Source organism: Nilaparvata lugens, chromosome 9 (assembly GCF_014356525.2).
Source record: "Nilaparvata lugens isolate BPH chromosome 9, ASM1435652v1, whole genome shotgun sequence".
NCBI classification, from domain to species: Eukaryota; Metazoa; Arthropoda; class Insecta; order Hemiptera; family Delphacidae; genus Nilaparvata; species Nilaparvata lugens.
The window spans coordinates 3,902,301-3,923,190 of NC_052512.1; the positions used below are offsets into that span (position 1 = coordinate 3,902,301).

Consider the following 20,890-nt stretch of genomic DNA (forward strand, 5'->3'; position numbering starts at 1 on the left):
AACCTACAATCTTACCATTCCAATCTCTAACACTTCACAAGCAGACAAACAAGGTATTGATAACAAATCCAGCAGTCATATTTTATTGATTCGTTCTGGTATTCTGACTGAATCACACAATGTATGGGAGAAAAGATTGATTATTGCATTGATTATTGAGTGATGGGCATCATACAGTGGCCGAATTGATTTTTTTGCCTGAGGATATGATTTCTACGTGAGCCTAGTGTTGTGCATTGGTAATTAATTAAAGTGATAATGATAAACATAATGATAGAATTCAGTTGTTAACTTTGGTTTTTCAACAAACTGATGGCCGGTTGCAGAATCGTCACATAAAGTTAAAATCAGGCATTTAACTTATTTATGAAGCCATAACTCCACTTTTCGTTGCACAGATGTCAAAGTAAACTATAGCTCCCATAAAACTAAAAACGCCCAATTAGACACATGATTCCGTTGCACAGTCGTCAAATAGTGCTTATTTATGTCTCCAATCGCTAAAAACTGTCATTTAAGTTATGGGCCCGAAGTCGTGCTTATAGCACGATAGCTTTTTAAAAGATAGCTTTTTTGAAAGATGTTCACGAAAAAACATCTGTATAGAAGTAAATTATTTTTCTCTCCCTATGTTTTTTCAAGTTTTTTATAACCTCCAAATTGCTATGACTGGTGCCATAAATATGGTGAGAAATCTCGCCAAAAGCTAAGAGTCGTCATATGGTTTATCAATTTTATGTGAGGTCTTTTATGTCTGTTCACAGTGATGTCGATTAAAACAACTTTCCCTGATACCAAGACATTGGTTGGATAGAAGCATGTACGGAAATGTACGGAAAAATGTGAATAGCGCTGCAGTGTGACCTATGTGTGATGCTAATTCGAAATAATTATAGCTGAATGGGCTTCTGCAAACGACGTTTCAACGACCAACCATTCAGACTATGTGGGTGATTTTAAACTATGTCTCACATAGCTATGTTTGATTTCATGTAACGAGTCTGCAACCGGGCAGAAATCCAATATTTATCGTTTTCCAGGGTTTGAACTGAAAATTGTACTTAGTTTCAAAAGTGAATGCATAGCCTACTTATTGGACTAGGAATCGAATTTCTAGGAAGGAACGGTTCTTGGATGTGCCTGTTGATCCTCACCCAATTATTATTTTAAGGCCGGTTTCCAAACTCGAAATTATTTATTTTATTTGTTTATTTATCACATTGTGTACAAATACTTAACATGAGGAAAGGCACAACAGGCTCATGCCCAAAACTGTCCCATTTCCATTTTATACTAGGTACTGTCCAAATAAAAATGTTGGTTATGTCACTTTCTCTTTTTAATCAAAATACAATTTACGCTCTTCAATACTCAGATAAACAAGTAAATTTTGAATCAAATAGAAACTAATTGAGCTAATTTCTAGACTTAAAACAGCTGAAGTAAGAAAATTTCTTTCCGAAATGGGGCGTAGTTGCAGTCTACAATTAAATTGAATTTTGATAAACTAGAACATTGACACAAAATAAAATAATTCCTTCCTCTAAGCTCAATATAAACGTATGCTACATGATGTTATTATTATAAAATACGAATGAATTTCAATTCTCAATCCACCACTGAAATAAAGAGAAAGTCGGCTAAATAGCTCGTAGTTTGTGAAAGAATCGCCCAAGCATAAATCTGCTGTCTGAAATGACATTAACAAGTACTTTACAATGAGTTTTGGAACTAGTGGTAAGCAATTTTGGACACTCAAAGGATAAATAACTTCCTTCTTTGAACTGAAGCACCTTAAATTTGTATCAACATTATTCAATCTGTGAACATAACTATATAGTGCTAAAGAATCCGAGATGCTACACCAGAATTGAGGTTACAATAAGCTCGAAAATGTTCAAACTTATGCAATCAAAGAACTCTTTGAATGTGAGTTGAAGAATAAATTCATCTTAGGATACCAGTAACTAAAAATTTCATTTTTGAAGCTTGGAGAGACCGATTTTGATTATTTTATTGAGAAATTGTTCCTGTCTATCAATATAGAGCTTGTTAACGAATCAATTATGGAGATAGAGTCCAGATAGGTGCGTACTGACTTGTGTGCTACAAATACACGCATTTCACTTATCAAAATCTGATGCTATGCTAGAGACCCTATTATTATTATTTTATTTAATGAAAAGAATTTCAAGGCTGGTGTTGGCATCGGACCATGGGCCAAAAACTGAATGAATCAATGATGCTATGCTTATTTGTAAATTTGCTACGGTATTGCTATGTATTTGTAAACTTATTTGTGAAAAACAGTGGGGCCTGGTTGCATAAAAGCCAGTTAAATTTTAATTGTGACTAATTCCACGAGAACCAATCAGAGAAGGCTTTTTCCCAAAAGAAGGCTTCTTTGATTGGTTCTCGTGGATTAATCACAATTTAAATTCTATAATATAGATATAATAAGCATAACATGAACTGACCAAAAGTGAAGTGTGCGTGTTCGTGGCACATAAGTCTGTATTCGCACCTTCAGGCATTTGAATAACTGCAGCACAGAATACAGAATAGTAGTATAGAAATTTATTTTATATACTACAGTATAGAATACAATATACTAACTTACACTATAGAAGTTTCCTCTGACTGGAGTTAAGCATTCGTCTCAATTATTATTATTCAGTCTCATTTGAAATGACTGCAGCTCTTTTTAGAATCGATATTGAGCCCGTTCTGGGTACATAGAATGTGGTGAATTGTCCAATTCACAATTTACCAGGTAAAAAGTTGCGTGTCCCATGGGAAGACTTTTGACAGATTCTGTACCAGAAACCAGTTCCAGTTCCAAGTTCCAACCTCACAGTCAAAGATTGGTAAATTGTTACAGTTCCAACTATTCCTGGCTATCATTGGCCCAATGAATTGAAGTCTGCTTGCTTCTCTGCGCATGCGCTGATTGTTTGTTTACCATAGACTATATAGTCATAGAACCAACAAAATGATGTTTGATAACCATTCGTTGAACGAATTTTACTCTATAGAAAATTTGAGAGTAATGGAATGAAAGAAATGCACACTTCTCTAGACGGTAAGTTTGTAAAACAGTCTTTCTTCATTCACTTAGCTATAGTGAATGACACATTTTGGTGTAAATCAACTTTGTAAGTGCGCGCCGAAAGCTTGAACCAACAATTTTGAAATGGCGTTCCATGGGAACATTTTGCACTAGTCACGTGATGGAAAAATTTACGATTGTTTTGTGTACAGTAATTGTTCCAGTTCCAATCGTAAATTGTTCCATCACGTGACTAGTGCAAAATGTTCCCATGGAACGCCATTTCAAAATTGTTGGTTCAAGCTTTTGGCGCGCACTTATAAAGTTGATTTACACCAAATGTGTCGTTTACTGGCTGCGTGAATGAAGAAAGGCTGTTTTACAAATTTACCGTCTAGAAAAGTGTAAATTTCTTTTATTCCATTACTCTCAAATTTTCTATCGAGAAAAATTCATTTAATGAATGGTTATCAAATATCATATTGTTGGTTATGTATTCTATGCTATGGTAAACAAACTATCAGCGCATGCGCAGAGAAGCAAGCAGACTACAATGATCGTCCAATGAGAGCTCAGATAGTTGGAACCTGTTGGAACCTTATAGATTGGACCAGTTATAGATTAGACACGGCCCATTGTATATTCATACTGAAAGTCGATGAAGCCAACATTTAAACATAACTCTAACCTCCGCCAAATCCGCCCACCTTGACGTCACAAAAGTTTGTTGTGTAGGTGTTTGTGGTGTTTAACTTACATTGTTGTTATTCAATGCATTGTTGTTAGCTTGGTAGTGACGTCAAGGTGGGCGGATTTGGCAGTAGATGTTGGCTTCAGAGGCTAGACTTCCCAGCGTGTCTATTCTATAAATGGTCTAAGGTTGGAACAGCATCTTCTCTTTGTCACAGATACAGAGTAACGGCCAGCAACGGTCACAGTTATCACATAGTTTTATTCTTTAGAGTATCTATAGTGAGGTCCACGTTATAATGGTAGGGTGTGATTTGCAATAGTGTTGCTATCCTTGTGTATCATTCAACAAAGCAGATGGCGCTATCTCTTTCACGCATTGCAAGGTTGCCACATCGTTTATCAACAATGTAGAAATTCAAGTAATTGACAAAATAGAGTTAAGGGTTGAGTTTTATTTAGGTTATATTTAATAATGTTTCATAAGGATAGGTTAGGTTTTTGCTTTGAAATTGCGATATACTAGAAGGGGCTAGGGTCCAGGTAGAGTTATGTTTCTTGTTGTTTCAAAGGTTCCATTTAGGTTATATTAATAATGTTTCATAAGAATAGGTTAGGTTTTGGCTTTGAAATTGCAATATGCTAGAAGGAGCTGGGGTCCAGGTAGAGTTATGTTTCTTGTTGTTTCAAAGGTGAAAGGATAGGTTAGGGGGTTAGGAGTTTGCTTTGAAGTTGAAAGTATTGAATGTGAAAGGGTAAGGGGTTGGGTTTTTTTAAGTTATATTTAATAATGTTTCATGAGGCTAGGTTAGGTTTTTGCTTTAAAATTGCAATATGCTAGAAGGGGCTGGGGTCCAGGTAGAGTTATGTTTCTTGTTGTTTCAAAGGTGAAAGGATAGGTTAGGGGGTTAGGAGTTTGCTTTGAAATTCGAAGTATTGAATGTGAAAGGGTTAGAGGTTGGGTTTTTTTAAGTTATATTTAATAATGTTTCATGAGGCTAGGTTAGGTTTTTGCTTTAAAATTGCAACATGCTAGAAGGGGCTAGGGTCAGGTGGATTAATGTTTTTTGTTGTTTCAAAGGTGAAAGAATAGGTTAGGGGGTTAGGAGTTTGCTTTGAAATTCGAAGTATTGAATGTGAAAGGGTTAGAGGTTGGGTTTTTTTAAGTTATATTTAATAATGTTTCATGAGGCTAGGTTAGGTTTTTGCTTTAAAATTGCAATATGCTAGAAGGGGCTAGGGTCAGGTGGATTAATGTTTTTTGTTGTTTCAAAGGTGAAAGGATAGGTTACGGGGTAGGGATTTTGCTTTGAAATTGCAATATGCTAGAAGGGATTAGCCAAGATTTATGTTTATTAATGTTTCAAATATAAAAGGGGAGGTTAGGGGGTTAGGTTTTTGCTTTGAAATGACAATATGCTGACTTAGTTGTAGTGTTTTTTTAACATTAGTTAAATAACAACCGTTATATTCTATAAATTATATTATTGAAAAGTACTCTTTTTTATTAAATGAAATGATGATAATATGTTGAATATTATATCGAATTTAATGATAAATTATCATTGGATAATAATATCATCATCAAAATGAAATGACGGCTCCAGCTACGGTGCTCGGTAACCGTCATCACAAAGAACGTTACATTCAAAGATCTGACTGAATGGAACGGGAAAAAACCGTTACTAACGCATGCGCGATACGGTGCTGTCTGAGACCGAGAGTGGTTTGTGTTGGAACTGTACCAGGTCGGACAATAATAAAATTATTTACCACACTTCGACTGTGGGGCAGAAAGTTGGAACTGGAACAGAATCTGTCAAAATTCCTCCCATGGAACGTGGAATTTTTTACTTGGTAAACTGTGAATCGGACAATTTACCACATTCCATGTACACAGAACGGGCCCTATGATAATTATTACACATGGACCTTGAAAAGATTTTTTTATAAGAAGGGTTAATTCTCGATCAAAAGGAAACGTTTATTCCCATGGAAATAATATGACTGATAAATTATGCTGAAGTTGTGAATTAGTATGCAAAAGTGTGCAATTTCTAGACAATCATATCTTTTGTTAGATAACCGGGCATCTCTGGATAATAGAAGAAGAATAGGATAGAAATATTAATTAGCCGATAAATACTTGAAATATTACAGTGGGCCATGTCACATAGGAATATTAAGAATCAGATATCTATTTTATTCATTGGTGTACATATGAGTACGGCCCTCAAACATAGCTATCAGTATTTTCAGAGAATTGGGGCGATACCATGTGAGGCGTTTTCTCAGTCGTTTCTCAGGCGTCAATCCAATCAGCCAATCGGGGTAGCAATTCCTGCCAACACTGAAAACACCCACATGGCCTCGCTCTAAAGGTAGAAGGCCTATCTTCAAATTCTGTGTAACAATCTCGGACGATAAGTTTTCTAAAATGATTGAAACACTTACGGTGTCAGAACGTTGGATTAAACTCATTGTTCAAGATTTAATAGAGAAATAGACGTTGGTCAGAGCCCATATAGTGAAAATATCAAATGTACGGTATCTAGATTACACATATTGAAAACACTGATAATGTTAGTAAATAGAAGCTCTTAATGGGAAAGTAATCAATATTTTCCTCACAATAACTATTATAACTATCAAGGCTTACACAACAGTGCACACCTAGGCTTTCACAGTCTCTTAAAAATCTATGAAGTTTCAGAAAAATATTAAAAGTCGTTTTAATCCGCTAATATTAAATTGGATGAGTATGTTGTTGTGACTGGGTTGCCGTTTAGCCACAAATAAGTGATCTATATCTAATAGTGAGGTCCAAGTTATAATGGCAGTATTTGATTGACAATAGCGGTTGCTATCCTTTTCTATCAATATCGGGGACCGAGCTTCGCTCTGGAGTACAAAAGCATAGAAAAATTATCACGAAAGAAGAAATTATAATAACATTCATACAGAAATGTTCTATCCAATCACAGTGAATTGAGATTAATTCCCAGAGGAATGCAAAAATTTTCCACACAAAGGCCCAGTTGCACAAAAGCCGGTTAAATTTCAATCCTGATTAACTTCACGTGAACCAAATCAGAGAAGACAATTCCAAAAAGATGGATCTACTGGAATTAATCAGGATTGAAAATAACCCGGCTTTTTTGCAACCAGTACTGAGTACCTGATTGAATGATTACAAAAGTTCAAGAGCTGAGTCATAATTTTGACACAGTCCCAAAACTCGCTCACTCACTCCCATCATCAACAGACGACGAAATAATTATTATCAGCTGTTTTTCCAAGGATAGATAATAATTATCATTCTAATGTCCTTCAGCGAGTTTTCCCAGGGATGAGACCAAGTACAATCGAATCTTTATATTATAAACCTACTATGTTCTGAATTTCGTGAGAATCGTTATAGAGACATTCTCTAGATCTGGTGAAATACAAACATATATAAACATCTAAACATCCAAACATCTAAAAATTCAAACATCTGAACATCCAAACATCTAAACATATAAACAGAAGCTGCTCGTTTAATAGTATAGGATTTAACAAAGCAGTTAGTGCTATCCCTTTCTAGCTTTGCAATGTTGTCAGTTCGCCTGAAATAAATTATTTCCACTTTCAACAATCGTACATTGTTAAAAGATGATCTGGCAACAGAGTAAAGTGAGAGAGGGATAGCGCTATCTGCTTTGTTGAATGTAAGACAAGGATAGCAATACCATTGCTTATCAAACACTGCCATTATAACGTGGACCTCCTCAATGCTCCTTTTACCAACAATTAGTTCAAAGATATACATTTTCATGTCTTTCAAAAATACCAATGGTGTAGACTATTGATATAAATCATGATCCGCATACTATAATTGAATAATATTGATCTGTATGATATTATTTTATGTGACACTGTAATATTTAACAACAACAATTTGAGTATACTCAATGTAGGCAATGAATATAGTTATTCAGTTTCCAATTAAAACACTATCACAAGACATCTGATGTCAGGACAGGTCAGAGGCCCTGAAATTGATCAGTTGCGACCTGAAAACTGAGGTCACTCAATATTATTATTACATCTGTTCAACAGTAATCTCAATTACTATGGGTTATCAATATAAATATATCCATTCCTTTATTCATAATATTAAACCTCATGATATCTGTGGAGCATGAAAGGTAAGATAAGATGAAGAAGCTTGTAGTCGAAAGCAAAAGGAGCTACGTGATTGGTCAGTGGACTACAAATTCCTCCAATTACAAAATCTAACAGTTGCATGATTGCACCAACAGGGATCAAAAATGATCATCATTGTTAGTTCTACTCAACATTTTGAATTCAAATTGATCTTTTTTGTTAGAACCCAGTTTAAGTCTTTATACATTCCTCAGTCCGGGATCATACTCCAAAATGTTTCATGAAACATCTTCCATAGAAGATTAAATCCAAGATGACCAGACCATACACATTAGACTTGCTTAACCTTCCGGTAGTCGCGACTGCTCGTGTGATTAAGTTGTATGTTGTATTTTTTACAACATCCAATTTTCCAAGTGTTATGTATTCTGTTTACTGTCAAAACATATTAATTGATTGTATAATGACTTATTCCATCTTCTTGGATTATTTTACGCCTATGAACATTTAGATGATTAGCATTTCATAGCCCAATAAGATACATCAAGCAAAGCCATCAATTCTGTGTTATTGGTTCGTTTACAGTCCCCTTATACAGTCTTTCTCTATCTTATGCACAGTGTTACTTATGCACTGTCGCGACTAAATGGCACCTAAAGACTGAACCATTGCTCGGTTGATACTGCAACTCAGTGAACTGATGGGGGAAAGATTTGAAATGCATAGGTGACTCATTCACTGACACCACCCCATTCAACAGCGCGACTACCGGAAGGTCAACACATGTCTCAAGCGAACTTGAATCTTCTATAGAGGAAGTTTAGAAACATTTTGATCCCAACTCCAACAAATCCTATTGGTGTGAAGAAGAATTGAGATGACTAGCAGCTTGAACACTCTGAGAGAAAAACTTCTGACTAGTAGTGATATCACAGCGAATTCGATCGTACAGTTAAGTAGGTACCCCAAAATTCATGGATAAATGGATTAATTCTATCAGCCCAAAAAATTCAAAAAACAACTTCACAAATGATAGAAATGGGCATACGAAGAAAATCCATCAAGTCCATAAAAGAAAATATTCCAGGAATTCAATTTCTTATTTCAACATCAATAATAATTGACCAAGCGAAGTGAGGTCTAAGATTCAAGTCGACAGTTTGGCATTTCTCTTAATGTTTAAATGTTTATTTGTTTATATGTTGCGCATTTACGGCGAAACGCAGCAATAGATTTCCATGAAATTTGACAGGTATGTTCCGTTTTAAACTGCGCGTCAACGTATATACAGGTTTCTGGAAATTTCGCATTTCAAGGATAATATAAAAGGAAAAAGGAGCCTCCTTCATACGCCATCAATATTAGAGTAAAAATCAGACTATAGAATTATTCATCATAAATCAGCTGTCTGATTACAATACTACCCATTCAAAAACATCGAACTTCTTGAAAATGTATAATATTTCCATCAATGTTAGTAGACAGTTGACTATAATACTACCCGTTCAAAAACATCAAACATCTTGAAAATGTATTATTTCCATCAACGTTGTAGACAGTTGCAGCCAGACCTGATAACAGCGCTCACACTCACATTCCGGGACGACATGTCACGGTACGATAGGACAGGAAGCTCTATGTTTATTTGGGATTTTTTCTAGACATTTTAAATTGATAAATTATTTTTTAATTTTTGAGAAACATAACAACAGGTCAATGTAACTTACTGAGCGCGATGTCTACTGTTCACAGAACTACTAGTTCCCTTATAGTGATTTTTCACAAAAAATTTCTTACTGTTAGAAATTATATATTCTTTATTTGTTCGATAATTAATTATTAAACATCCATAGTGTATAGAATTAATCATAAACTAATAAAAAAAGCAAAGTTTGAAAAAGATTGGACTTCCTTCCTTTCCTTCTTTCCTTCCTTTCCTTCTTTCCTTCCTTCCTTCCTTCCTTCCTTCCTTCCTTCTTTCCTTCCTTCCTTCTTCCTTCCTTCCTTCTTCCTTCCTTCCTTTCCTTCCTTCCTTTCCTTCCTTTCCTTCCTTTCTTCCTTCCTTCCTTTCCTTCTTTCCTTCCTTTCCTTCCTTTCCTTCCTTTCCTTCCTTTCCTTCCTTTCCTTCCTTTCCTTCCTTCCTTTCCTTCTTCCTTCCTTCTTTCCTTCCTTTCCTTCCTTTCCTTCCTTTCCTTCCTTCCTTCCTTTCCTTCCTTTCCTTCCTTTCCTTCCTTTCCTCCTTCCTTTCCTTCCTTTCCTTCCTTTCCTTCCTTCCTTTCCTTCTTCCTTTCCTTCCTTCCTTCCTTCCTTCCTTTCCTTCTTTCCTTCCTTTCCTTCCTTTCTTCCTTCCTTTCCTTCTTTCCTTCCTTTCCTTCCTTCCTCCTTCCTTCCTTTCCTTCCTTTCTTCCTTTCCTTCCTTTCCTTGTATGCCCACGATGGTGAAACAAACAAAAATTTAATATTCTTGGGGGAATTCAAATATTTCATCAGGTACTTGAGTAAAGGCCGGAACACATATATGACCGCACCGAGCCCGTACCGAGGTACGGCCGAGCTAAGCCCGCGACACGGTGATGATAGTAGGAGAACACACATATCCGTGCGACAGCCGAGCGGCAGCAGTGTCTCACTTCTCTAGTGCTACTGTCGTCTGATTTCTGAATACGTTAAACTATTGTTAATAATATAACACTATTAAAGCTTGTCACCTACGATTTAAATTTATATTTTTCAATGTTAAACTAATTACCTGTAGACACAGAAGATGAGAATCATAGTGCTCGTATATATTTCGGTGCATAACAAAACCACAATCAGTCATGTGTTGGAAATATATAATTATATATCAGCAATAAAATTGTTATCTCCTGCCTTATGTATATCTAAACGTAATTAGTTTTGGATTTAAAATTCAAGACACAGTCATGGATTCATCTTTTAAACTTTTTGTTGTTTATTTTATTATTTATTATATTATGTTCATTATGCCTTTGGCTTGAGTTATTTGGTTCTACTTTTACTTTTGGTTTAACTTATTTTTCCGTTCAGTTTTTCACTCTCTATGTTGAACGAGCCCGCACCGTCACCGTCAAAAAGTAAACTGAACTAGTCGGTGACGGCGCGGGCAACAAACACGGTGACTGACACGGTGCGGTAGTATATGTGTCTCTACACGTATGAAAGCATTTGTTTTCTCTCTCGCCGTTGTACGTCCGACACTCGGCCGTGCCGCGGCGCGGGCTCGCTGGGGTTATGTGTGTCCCGGTCATAACCCGTCTTTCAGGCTATCTGTTGGTTCTAGTACTGGGAAGTTATTTATATGCTCTATCTTGTGGATGTGAAGCATATTATTCTGTTTAATAATTCAAAAACCACCCAATTTTCCTAATATTGTAACTCAAAACACGTATTAAGAATTTTTCATTTAATAAAATTCACCTCTCACATTCTAAATTCTAATAGAAAAAATACTTCAATGTGAAACATTCTTTCATGAATTGAATCTTCACAAACTACTTTGGATCCATTTTCAATGGATCTCTACCAAAGTTTTTTCTCACTAGGGGCGCTAACATCTCAATTCTCACAACCAATAGCCTACTAAAGGTAGGCGCACACAGATCGTCATCGGACGGACGACACACATCGGACGATTAGATTTGATGTATTGTTTTCAATTGGAGTGCGCATACCTATCCGCATCCGTATAGGTATGCGCACTCCAATTGAAAACAATGCATCAAATCTAATCGTCCGATCCATCCGATGCGTGCCGTCCGTCCAATGACGATCTGTGTGCGCCTACCTTGAGAAAGAGAGGAGGTTCGGTTTTTGAAAAATAGAAAAAGCAAAGTTTGAAAAAGATTGGACTTCCTTCCTTGAGAAGAGAGGAGGTTCGGTTTTTGAAAAATAGAAATTTAGATTTTTCGAAATCTCAGAAATTTAGATTTTTCGAAATCTCAACATTGGAATGTTACGTAAAAATAATAGTTTCTCACTTTTTTCGATACAAACCTAACCTAAATTCAAGTCTGGTTGTTGTTGTTCATCGTTGGTTGGGACTGAAGCGAACATTGTTGGATAGAAGATCCTCCCTCTCACTCGCACAGCTTGTTTCTTCGTCAATCAATGCTTTCTTCTGGTCGGTCTGCAGCTTGCTAGGGCAGTCATCTCCTTCCTTATGTATGCGCAGTGGAATTTTGAGTAGCCCTTGCCTGGTGACTCTGATTTTAACTGCGAAGCACAAACATTTAAAACAAACCGTTAGGTTCACCTTCACAACACTCATCATTTTACTTAGCTGTGCTGTGATTTATAGACTTACAGGTACAAGTCTAGTTTATAGGCGTTTTGAAACACATATAGAGCCGGTTTCCGAGCTCGGGTTTTAACTAAAGTTCTAGACTTTAAACAGCTGGAGTCAGAAAATTGGCTTTTCGAAACGGGGCGTAGTCGTAGTCATAGTCAAAATCACGTTTAAATTAAATTTTGAAAAACTACAAAATTGATCACGAAATAAAATAAAGAGAAAATAGTTTAAAGTTTCAGCTATTTTGAATTATTTAGGAATGCTTCATTTCGTCAAGGAAATACCTTTCCAATTTATTATGAAAATGAGAGAATAAAGATTTATTTTGCTGCGACTACGCCCTGTTGTTGGAAAGCCAATTTTCTGACTCCAGCTGTTTAAAGTCTAAAACTTTAGCTAAATCCTGAGCTCGGAAACCGGCCCTCATCCTTCTAGTCATGACTCCGGGTCCCAAGGAGCCGGGCAATTTTTGTTTCAGTTATAGTTTTGCTTCCGATTGCTTTACTGTCTATTGTGACCCATGTAAATTCATGTCAGTAGACACTTAAACTTGATGTAGAGTGTTAGTGCTCTGTGACTTGTTCTCGTGAAATGACGTTTCTGGGTCCCTGGGACCCAAGGGTCATGACTAACGTAACTTTTTCGTTTTTTTCGAATGCACATTTTTATGCAACAGTGATTGGATTCAAAAGCAGTCAATATGTTTATTTTGAACAGAGACTTCGAAAAATGTACAAATTGACTTCTAGATCTCTATTTCAATGGCATTGGTGATCCTAAAAATAAATTCATAGTTCAAGCTGAGAATACTAACCCTGAGTGGGATGATAGTAAAACCAATGAACTTCAGGTGAACCCAGGAATTCTAAATCTCCCCTAAAAGTAAAATTTATGAGACATTATATATATTTTATGTTTCTAGTAGTGTTTCATGTAGGTTTTAGGATTTATAATAGTATTCATCAATATAATTTCATAAGTCTTGCAGATATTGTGCAACATGGAATTGAGGGTAGGGTTAAAACTACCCTAAGAGTGAACTATGACCTTCCAATTTTTTCCTATCTTTCTTGTAGTGTTGCATGTGAGATCCATCATAGTATCCATCACTATAATTTTTTGTTCACTTTATATGAAATAATAACCAAACATTAATTTTCACTACCCTAAAAATGCAAGGTTTCACAAATTTATTTTTATAATTTTAATAAAGAATGATTTCTGCTTTAAATAAGTGCTCAATGCGTTCATCAATAGACCTTGAACATATTAGAATCATAGAATAACATTATATCTTAAAATATATTGAAATATTCAATATGAAAGAAGCGGGTCCCTGAGACCCAGGATAACGACTAACGTCAGAAAAAAATAGGGTCAGGACTAGAACAGTATCACCTTCACAGCTAGCCTCCATTAGTACCATTTATAAGTTTTAAATTCGCTGCCCGGTGGTTTGAAACCCATCTGAAGCTGTAGGTCCATTCATCTCCCATCATCATAGTTCACGTACACACGCTCAAGCCTGAAGGTCACGTGGGAATCATCATCAGCGAGAAATCAAATGTTCTGTTGCGTCCAGACAGGAGTCTCCAAGAAGGCATTAGTTCTTATAACTAGCACAAACATCTAGAACAAAGTAGAGAAACCATCTTCTGGGTTCGAAATGCTCAGTTTCCAATAACAGTCCGGGTCCTGTAGCTTTGCCTATCGGCGATACTACAATACTACCCTTTCAAAAACATCCAAATGTGAATTTTGTAATTTAAATTTTGAAAAAATTGTATTGTATTATGGCAAATAAAGAATTTGATTTGATCCAACATTTTTGAAGATGTATCTTTTTATAAGCAAAATATGCTCTTTTGTATCTTCCCAAATACAGCACGTTGCATCCGATAAGATTCACAAGTAGCTTTAATGTAACTCTCCATAAGCAACAGATGCTTTTTTTATCTTCTCAAAATCAACGTGTTACATCCAAAAGATACATAAGGAGCTCTGGAGCTACGTTCTTTCAGCACAACACAGCCTGTCAGCTGGCATTCGTTCAACATGCTCTTTCCATAGTTGTTGATAAGTTGCAACTCTCTCATTCAAGAATCTCTTTTTGTAGGGAGCTTCCTCCAAGGAAGCTTCTTGGGGAGCTTCCTCCTTCTAGGGATCTTAAGTCTCTGTAGTTTTTGCAAAGCCTTGAATATTATCCCGTGAATCAAACCTTCTTACCTTGTTCATATTTATGTCGTTTCAAAGTCACCATGGCAAAGCTACGGGACGCGTACTATTGTACATAACTGACCTGTACACTGACAACAATGGCGACCATCAGAATGAGTGTGCAGGCGCATAAAACGACTATTGCATTGCCACTGGTCAGCTGCTGTGTGAGAGAAAACCCTGATGAGAAAGAAGTGGAGGGCGAATTTGACTGAAGTGGCATCTCTCCTCTCAAACTGGTCGCTTGCAGTTGGATTTCATCGATATCATGCTCCACAGTGATGCGTCTCTTCCCAGCTGGTGATGAGTTGTGACATTCACCTAAAAAAACCATGTTGAAATTGGAGAATAGTGAAAGTATTGGAATTGCCTTGTCATCTATGTGTATCTATTTATAATAAGAGAGAGTTTGTCAGTTTTTTCGCGGGTGCGAACGAAATCGATGTGTGTGCGGGGCTAGCTACACACACATCGATATTGAATTGAATTGAATTTATTCGCTTCCAACAAAATACAAGCTTACAGTGTACATTCATACACAGCATACATAATAGAATTAGTATAAGTTCACAATTATTGAAACTATGCTCACATGAACCTTAAGGTTTGTTTGTGAGTCGGGAGTTCGAATATTATTATTAAGAAAAATGAATAAAAGAAGGAGATCAAACTCCAGCATAGATAAAACGAAAATGTTCCACTTGAGTATTGGATAGAATTTATTTATCTATTTAGCGTATGGCAGTTACACAACACATATATAGCTCATGAGTCTCAAATGTCTACATATTACACACTTGTTTTCAATTCTCCGAGATGTTGTGTAGTTTTTGGTCAGGAGAACATAAGTTTATCTGACAGCCATCATGACTGGATAGAATATAAGAATTTAATTGAGAAAACATTGATATACTTCTAAAACAAGTTAAAAATATTGGAGTAAATATTATAAATGGAAAACGAAGGATAATACTATATGAGGAAATAGAACTCTTAATAATTCTACAACTAAATTATGATAGTAGCAAGAATATGGAAACTGAGAAAAAAATTGTTCGTATGATATTTTGCCGTCCTTATAAATTCTATAAGATCAGTGTGTGATATCATAACCTCAAACTTTGTACAACATTAACTTTTTATAAAAATTTTGGAGAGAAATGGTACAGGCTCAGCCTAGCTTTTCCTCCAATGTAATTGATGTATTATTATTCAAAGACCTTGAAGATGTATAGACTCACATGCAGCGCTAGTGTCGTACTTGGAATTGAAATCGGCCATTGAGGGGGCAACCTATAAGATTATCACATACCATCAAACCAATGCCTTTGTAATCTATAATATTACAAATATATTATGTATAATATCTCGTGCTAAAATACCCCAATGGCGGCCTTCAATTTCAAGTAAGAGCTATCAATGGGAAGGCATATGCATTGTGGGTCTATATCTCTTTAAGGTCTTTGTTATTATTATGATTGTAGTATTTTTCACAGTAAAAAATAAGAAAATAAGGACAGATGATTTCAAACAGAAGATGTTTGTTAAGTTCCGTTTGATCTGATAGAATTCTAGAAGACGGCAAAATATCATAGGAACAAAAATCGATGTGTGTGTGCAGAGTTTAAGAGGGGATCATGTGTGAGTGAGATATTCTCACCCCCACATCCCTTTCACGGCAACCACTCTTCCACCGTTTGAGGGGTGGAGGATCATGTTATGAAACATGTCGTGACAAATTAATTTGAAGAGGGTAGACAGAGATATATAACTTTTATAGTTTAATTGCTGTCTCAATTGAATAGTTCCAATTGAACAGTTCAATTGTTCTATCTTGTGGCGTCTATGACTGCTACCAAAGAACAGCTAGATTGTTTAGTGTACTATGCTGCATCTCAAAAGAACTTTTCAAGTTGTAGAGTTAAATTGCTGTCTTTTTCCTGAAGTGCTACTTTTGAATATGGATAGAAACATAAATCCAAGTACACTTGTTAAATTATTTTGTCAGGACTTGTTTCTGCTACTAAAAAAATGGCATTAGTAGTCGAAACATGTAGTGATGAAATAATTTAAAAATGGTACTCAGATTTATATCTTCATTTATAGTTCAATCGCTGTCACAATCGAATAGTTTTCATTGAAAAGTTCAATTGTTTAAACTATATTTGTAGAGTTACAATCGCTCTGATGATTTCAAATTCCAGTTATAAAACAGCTGTGCTAATAGTGAATTTGTGTTTCTTTTCTGGCTCAAAATTTTGCAAAATCACTCAAAAATTTCCAATTTGTAGAGATTTGAGTAAAATATCAGTTTTTAAATATAAAAATCCAAAATCTTTAGTCTAGTTATTAGTTTTGAAGTGGAAATTGGACTTTTTGAAGTGAAAAGTGAAATCTTAACCTTATTGTTTTTTGAAACTTTTATTCGTAAAAAATTGGGAGAGGACAGTTTTGGGCTATGTCTGTTGTCTCCTCACTTTCATATATTATAATTATGATTTGTGATTGTGAATGGAATGAATAAATAATTTGAAGGAAGAATCGTGGGCCTACTGACCAGTGTCCTTGTCGCAGGAGCAGCAGTTCTGCTGGCTTTGGCGGGTGCAGCAGGGCACACACTGGTTGTTGAGTTTGTCGAGATGCAGCGGGAAGGTGCAGGACAGACAGGAGAAAGGCCCGGCACCAGAGCAAGTCTTGCAGCCGCTGTCACAGGCTTTGCACAGCTGCGTGGGCGGGTCGTAGTACTGCGAGCCAAGGCATGCCTGGCACAAGCCTCCATCCAACATCGACTGCGGCGGGCAAGATGTGCACTGCAATCATCATCAAGATTCAAAATTCTTTATTGCCAGAACAACTTTACATTGTATGAGCACGTCAAAAAAATAATAACAATAATATAACACTTGTGAAATAAAAGATAAATTATGATATAAAATTGAACATATGATGAAAGAAATCGTATCATATATGAAGATATTACAATAACATTTATCTTAACATTTGTCTTAGCTTAGGAACAAACTACAGTTCATATTGATAAGTTATTCAGTTTTACCAGAAATTAAAAGGTAAATGTTGCATCATGAACATTCATTATATTGTAGACTGAAAATACTTATCTACCGAATAGTACGCACTCTCTGTCAATTTATTTTTTAAAATTTGTTTGAATTCATAGATTGGCAGCTCTCTAATTTCTAAAGAAAGATTGTTATAAATTTTGGTCTGTTGAAAAATATGGCTATCTCCTGTCTTGGAGAGTCTTATTTGAGGCAGTGATAGATCATTGCCACGTCGGGTGGATTAAGAATGATTGGCTCCCAGACGCGGAAAAGATTCTAAATTCATTTTAACATAATATAGCAAGGTATGAAGAATAAAGAGAGAAGGGAACGTTAGAATTTTTAGACTTCGGAAACTTTCTTTACAAGACTCTCTGTTTTTCAAGTTATTCAATACTCTCACTGCCTTTTTTTGCCAAATAAAAACCTTTGTTGCATGACAAGAGTTGCCCCAGAGACGAATTCCATAGGAGATGAGGGATTGGAAAAGTCCATAATACACAAGTAACAAAGATTCAGCATTCAAAGATAACTTCAGTCTCCGTAGAAGAAAAACATCTCTGGAGAGTCTCCTGCACAAACTCAAGATATGAGGCTCCCAACCCAATCTTCTCTCCAATGTAAATCCCAACAGTTTGACATTATTCTTGACATTAGTATCCTCAGGGGGGCCCCAAAGGGAGAAGCATATATATTCAGTCTTACTCTCATAATGACTAGATTATTTGATTCAAACAACAACTTTGCAGAGTTAAGGGCTCCCAACACCTTAGATTTAACTTTTTCATAATTCTGGTAAGAGGATATTAATGTCGTGTCATCGGCATATAAAACAGACAACGTTGGAATATTACAATACAGGTCATTAACAGAAATAAGAAAAAGAAAAGGGCTCTGAATAGAACCTTGTAGGACACCTGCCACAACATCTCTAAAGCCAGAACATTTACCATTAATAACAACCCTTTAACTCTGATCAGACAGGTATGATTTTATCAGCTTCAGCTCATTCTCTTTCACTCCATAGAAGTACAGCTTGTCATAAAGAATATCAAAGGGTGAACAATCAAAAGCTTTGGTGAATCAAGAATCAAAAATCAAAAATCAAGAACCAAGAGTGTTTTATTGTCATGAACAAAGTTGCATTGACAAAATTCATCCAGATAGAGGGAGAGCTCTTGAAAGATGAAAAGATAAGTACAGTCCGGGTCCTGATGCATGCAATCAATAACTCAATGTAGCTTAGCATGTAGCTATGCTGAAGTAGCTCCAGGGTGCTTACCTCATCTAGGGATCTAGGTACTTTGGAGCGTATGTTTTTGTAAAAGTAGGAGTTAACATTGGAAATTGGAACAGAAACTCCCTATACCATGGGGCCTATATAATGGGATAATGGTGGATGTTACTGACCTGTAGTGGGCCCTCCCCCTTGCAGGTGTGACAGTAGTGATGGCACTTCTGACAGCCATATTGAGACATGAAGAAGCCCTGTGGGCACTCGGGGTGACACTCACCGGCCGCCAACTGCCAGCCCTGAGGACACGTGACACATTGGTCACGTCGCGGCCCACTGCACGTCATGCACGACAGATAACACTTGCTGCACGTGCCCACGTCGTTGTAGTACCTGCCAATCACACAACACCAAATTAGCTCCTTCCAGCAATCACAATTAGTTGAATAGGAATTATTGATATTTAAAACCAATGTAAGTAGGAACAGTTGACAAAAGGTTTTTGTGATGCTTCAATCACACAGTTTCGCTTCAATAGATGATCACTATGAACACGTGGATGGACACGTGAAGCCGTCAGTCCCAGCTGCCTGAAAAGCAGTCGTTAGGTCATGTCAGAGGCCTTAATTGATCAGTTGCGACCTGAAAACTCTGACACCAGACCTGAACAACCAGGTCACACGATATTATTATTATTACTATTGAAAGTAAGCCCCCTGTGGTTTGGGGGAGTTTTAAGTCGATCATCGTACTCAAGAATGTGTTAAAAACCAGAATTCACCCACAGTATCCATGCTTGTCGTAGGAGGCGACTAAAATGGACCTCAAGGCAACTCCAGAAGTTGTCTTGCCTTCAAACTCACGGGATCTGCCCCATCAGGGCAGTTTCGGAGGGGCAAAAAAACCCAAGAGACCAGAAATGGGTGAAACTCCAGGCACAAATGTGGGTCAAGGGAAGTCGAGGGTGGCCGGGCGCCGGGCGCCCTGGAGCCAGTTTGGCGTCCCCTCTCTTAGCGGAAGGACTTAAAAAATAGGCCAGGAGTGGAACTCACGTAGGTCACGAGTTTGTGGGTGGAGAGGCCAAAACTCACCACTGTTCAAAGAAGGACGGCCATTCAGGCAAAACTTCTTGAGAGAGGAGAGGCTTTTAACCCTGCAGAGTTTTGGAGAGACAAAAGCAAAAACCCAAGAGACCAGAGATGGGTGAAACTCTAGGCACAAATGTGTGTCAAGGGTGGCCGGGCGCCCTAGAGGCAACTTGGCCACCCCTTCCTCAGCGGTAGGACCTTCAAAGGAGGCCAGGTGTGGAACTCACGTGAGTCATGAGGACTAATCAGTCTGAAGAGACTGCCAAGCATATCACACTGGATTGTAACAAGCAACCGGGAAATAAATGGGATGTTAGTATAGGGAAAAACTCATGGTTCTTGTAAAGAACATAGGTATTGGTTTGCCTAACTAACATACTAGGCCTACTTGGGAACACAATAAGCTTCGATTGACGTGTGGGGTTCTTTGAACCTAGGATCCTTGAATCCTCTCTCAAAACAATGCACAATAATTGAAAGAAAAAGACATTCATTTTTTCAATAACAATATTTGTTCAAAATTGATTCACATTGCAGAACCAGATTTAATAGTAACACTTTCATCTTCAGCTGAACTCATGTTGTTGTTATTGTTGAAGGAACAGTTCCTTCATGATGTGGTAGGTGTTACCATGAAACGTGGTTCTCAAATGTAAACTAATTTTCAACGAATATAGAGTGTATTGACAACATGAACGTCTTTTTCCTACAATTATGGAGAAACACCAGAACATCTCTTAACAAACAATTAAATTTAATGATAACTACTCACAGTGATGCTATATCTTTAAAAATTTATAAAGATATATTATGCATTCAAGTTAAGAATTGAACAACAAAATGAAACAATAGAAACAGTAGGAAAAAGTGTTTGTGAAAAAATAGAACAAACTCCAGTCAATGAAATGTTAATGAGTTAAAAGTTAGGACAACTTTTGACATGCAGTTCTGTTGTGGGGTAGTAAGGAGGTAAACATATCAAGAGTCCTCACGTATTCATAGCATTGATCTGCTAAAACAATGGAAGGAGAACATTAATAGTGGAATAAAATATTTTATCAGCTGTGCTAATAGTGAAGTTATGTTTCTTTT

General features: G+C 36.6%; 1 protein-coding gene across 1 annotated transcript in view; it reads right to left on the bottom strand.

The window, feature by feature from the left end:
- Positions 1–12,013: 12,013 nt before the first annotated feature.
- Positions 12,014–20,890, bottom strand: part of LOC120353110 (furin-like protease 2) — a 9,598-nt gene continuing 721 nt past the window's right edge. The window contains exons 3-6 of the mRNA XM_039435760.1: positions 18,887–19,103; positions 16,972–17,224; positions 14,497–14,735; positions 12,014–12,121 (exon numbers count right to left, since the gene is read on the bottom strand). Coding sequence (XP_039291694.1) covers positions 12,014–12,121; positions 14,497–14,735; positions 16,972–17,224; positions 18,887–19,103 — 817 coding nt within the window. The remainder of the gene's footprint in view (positions 12,122–14,496; positions 14,736–16,971; positions 17,225–18,886; positions 19,104–20,890) is intronic.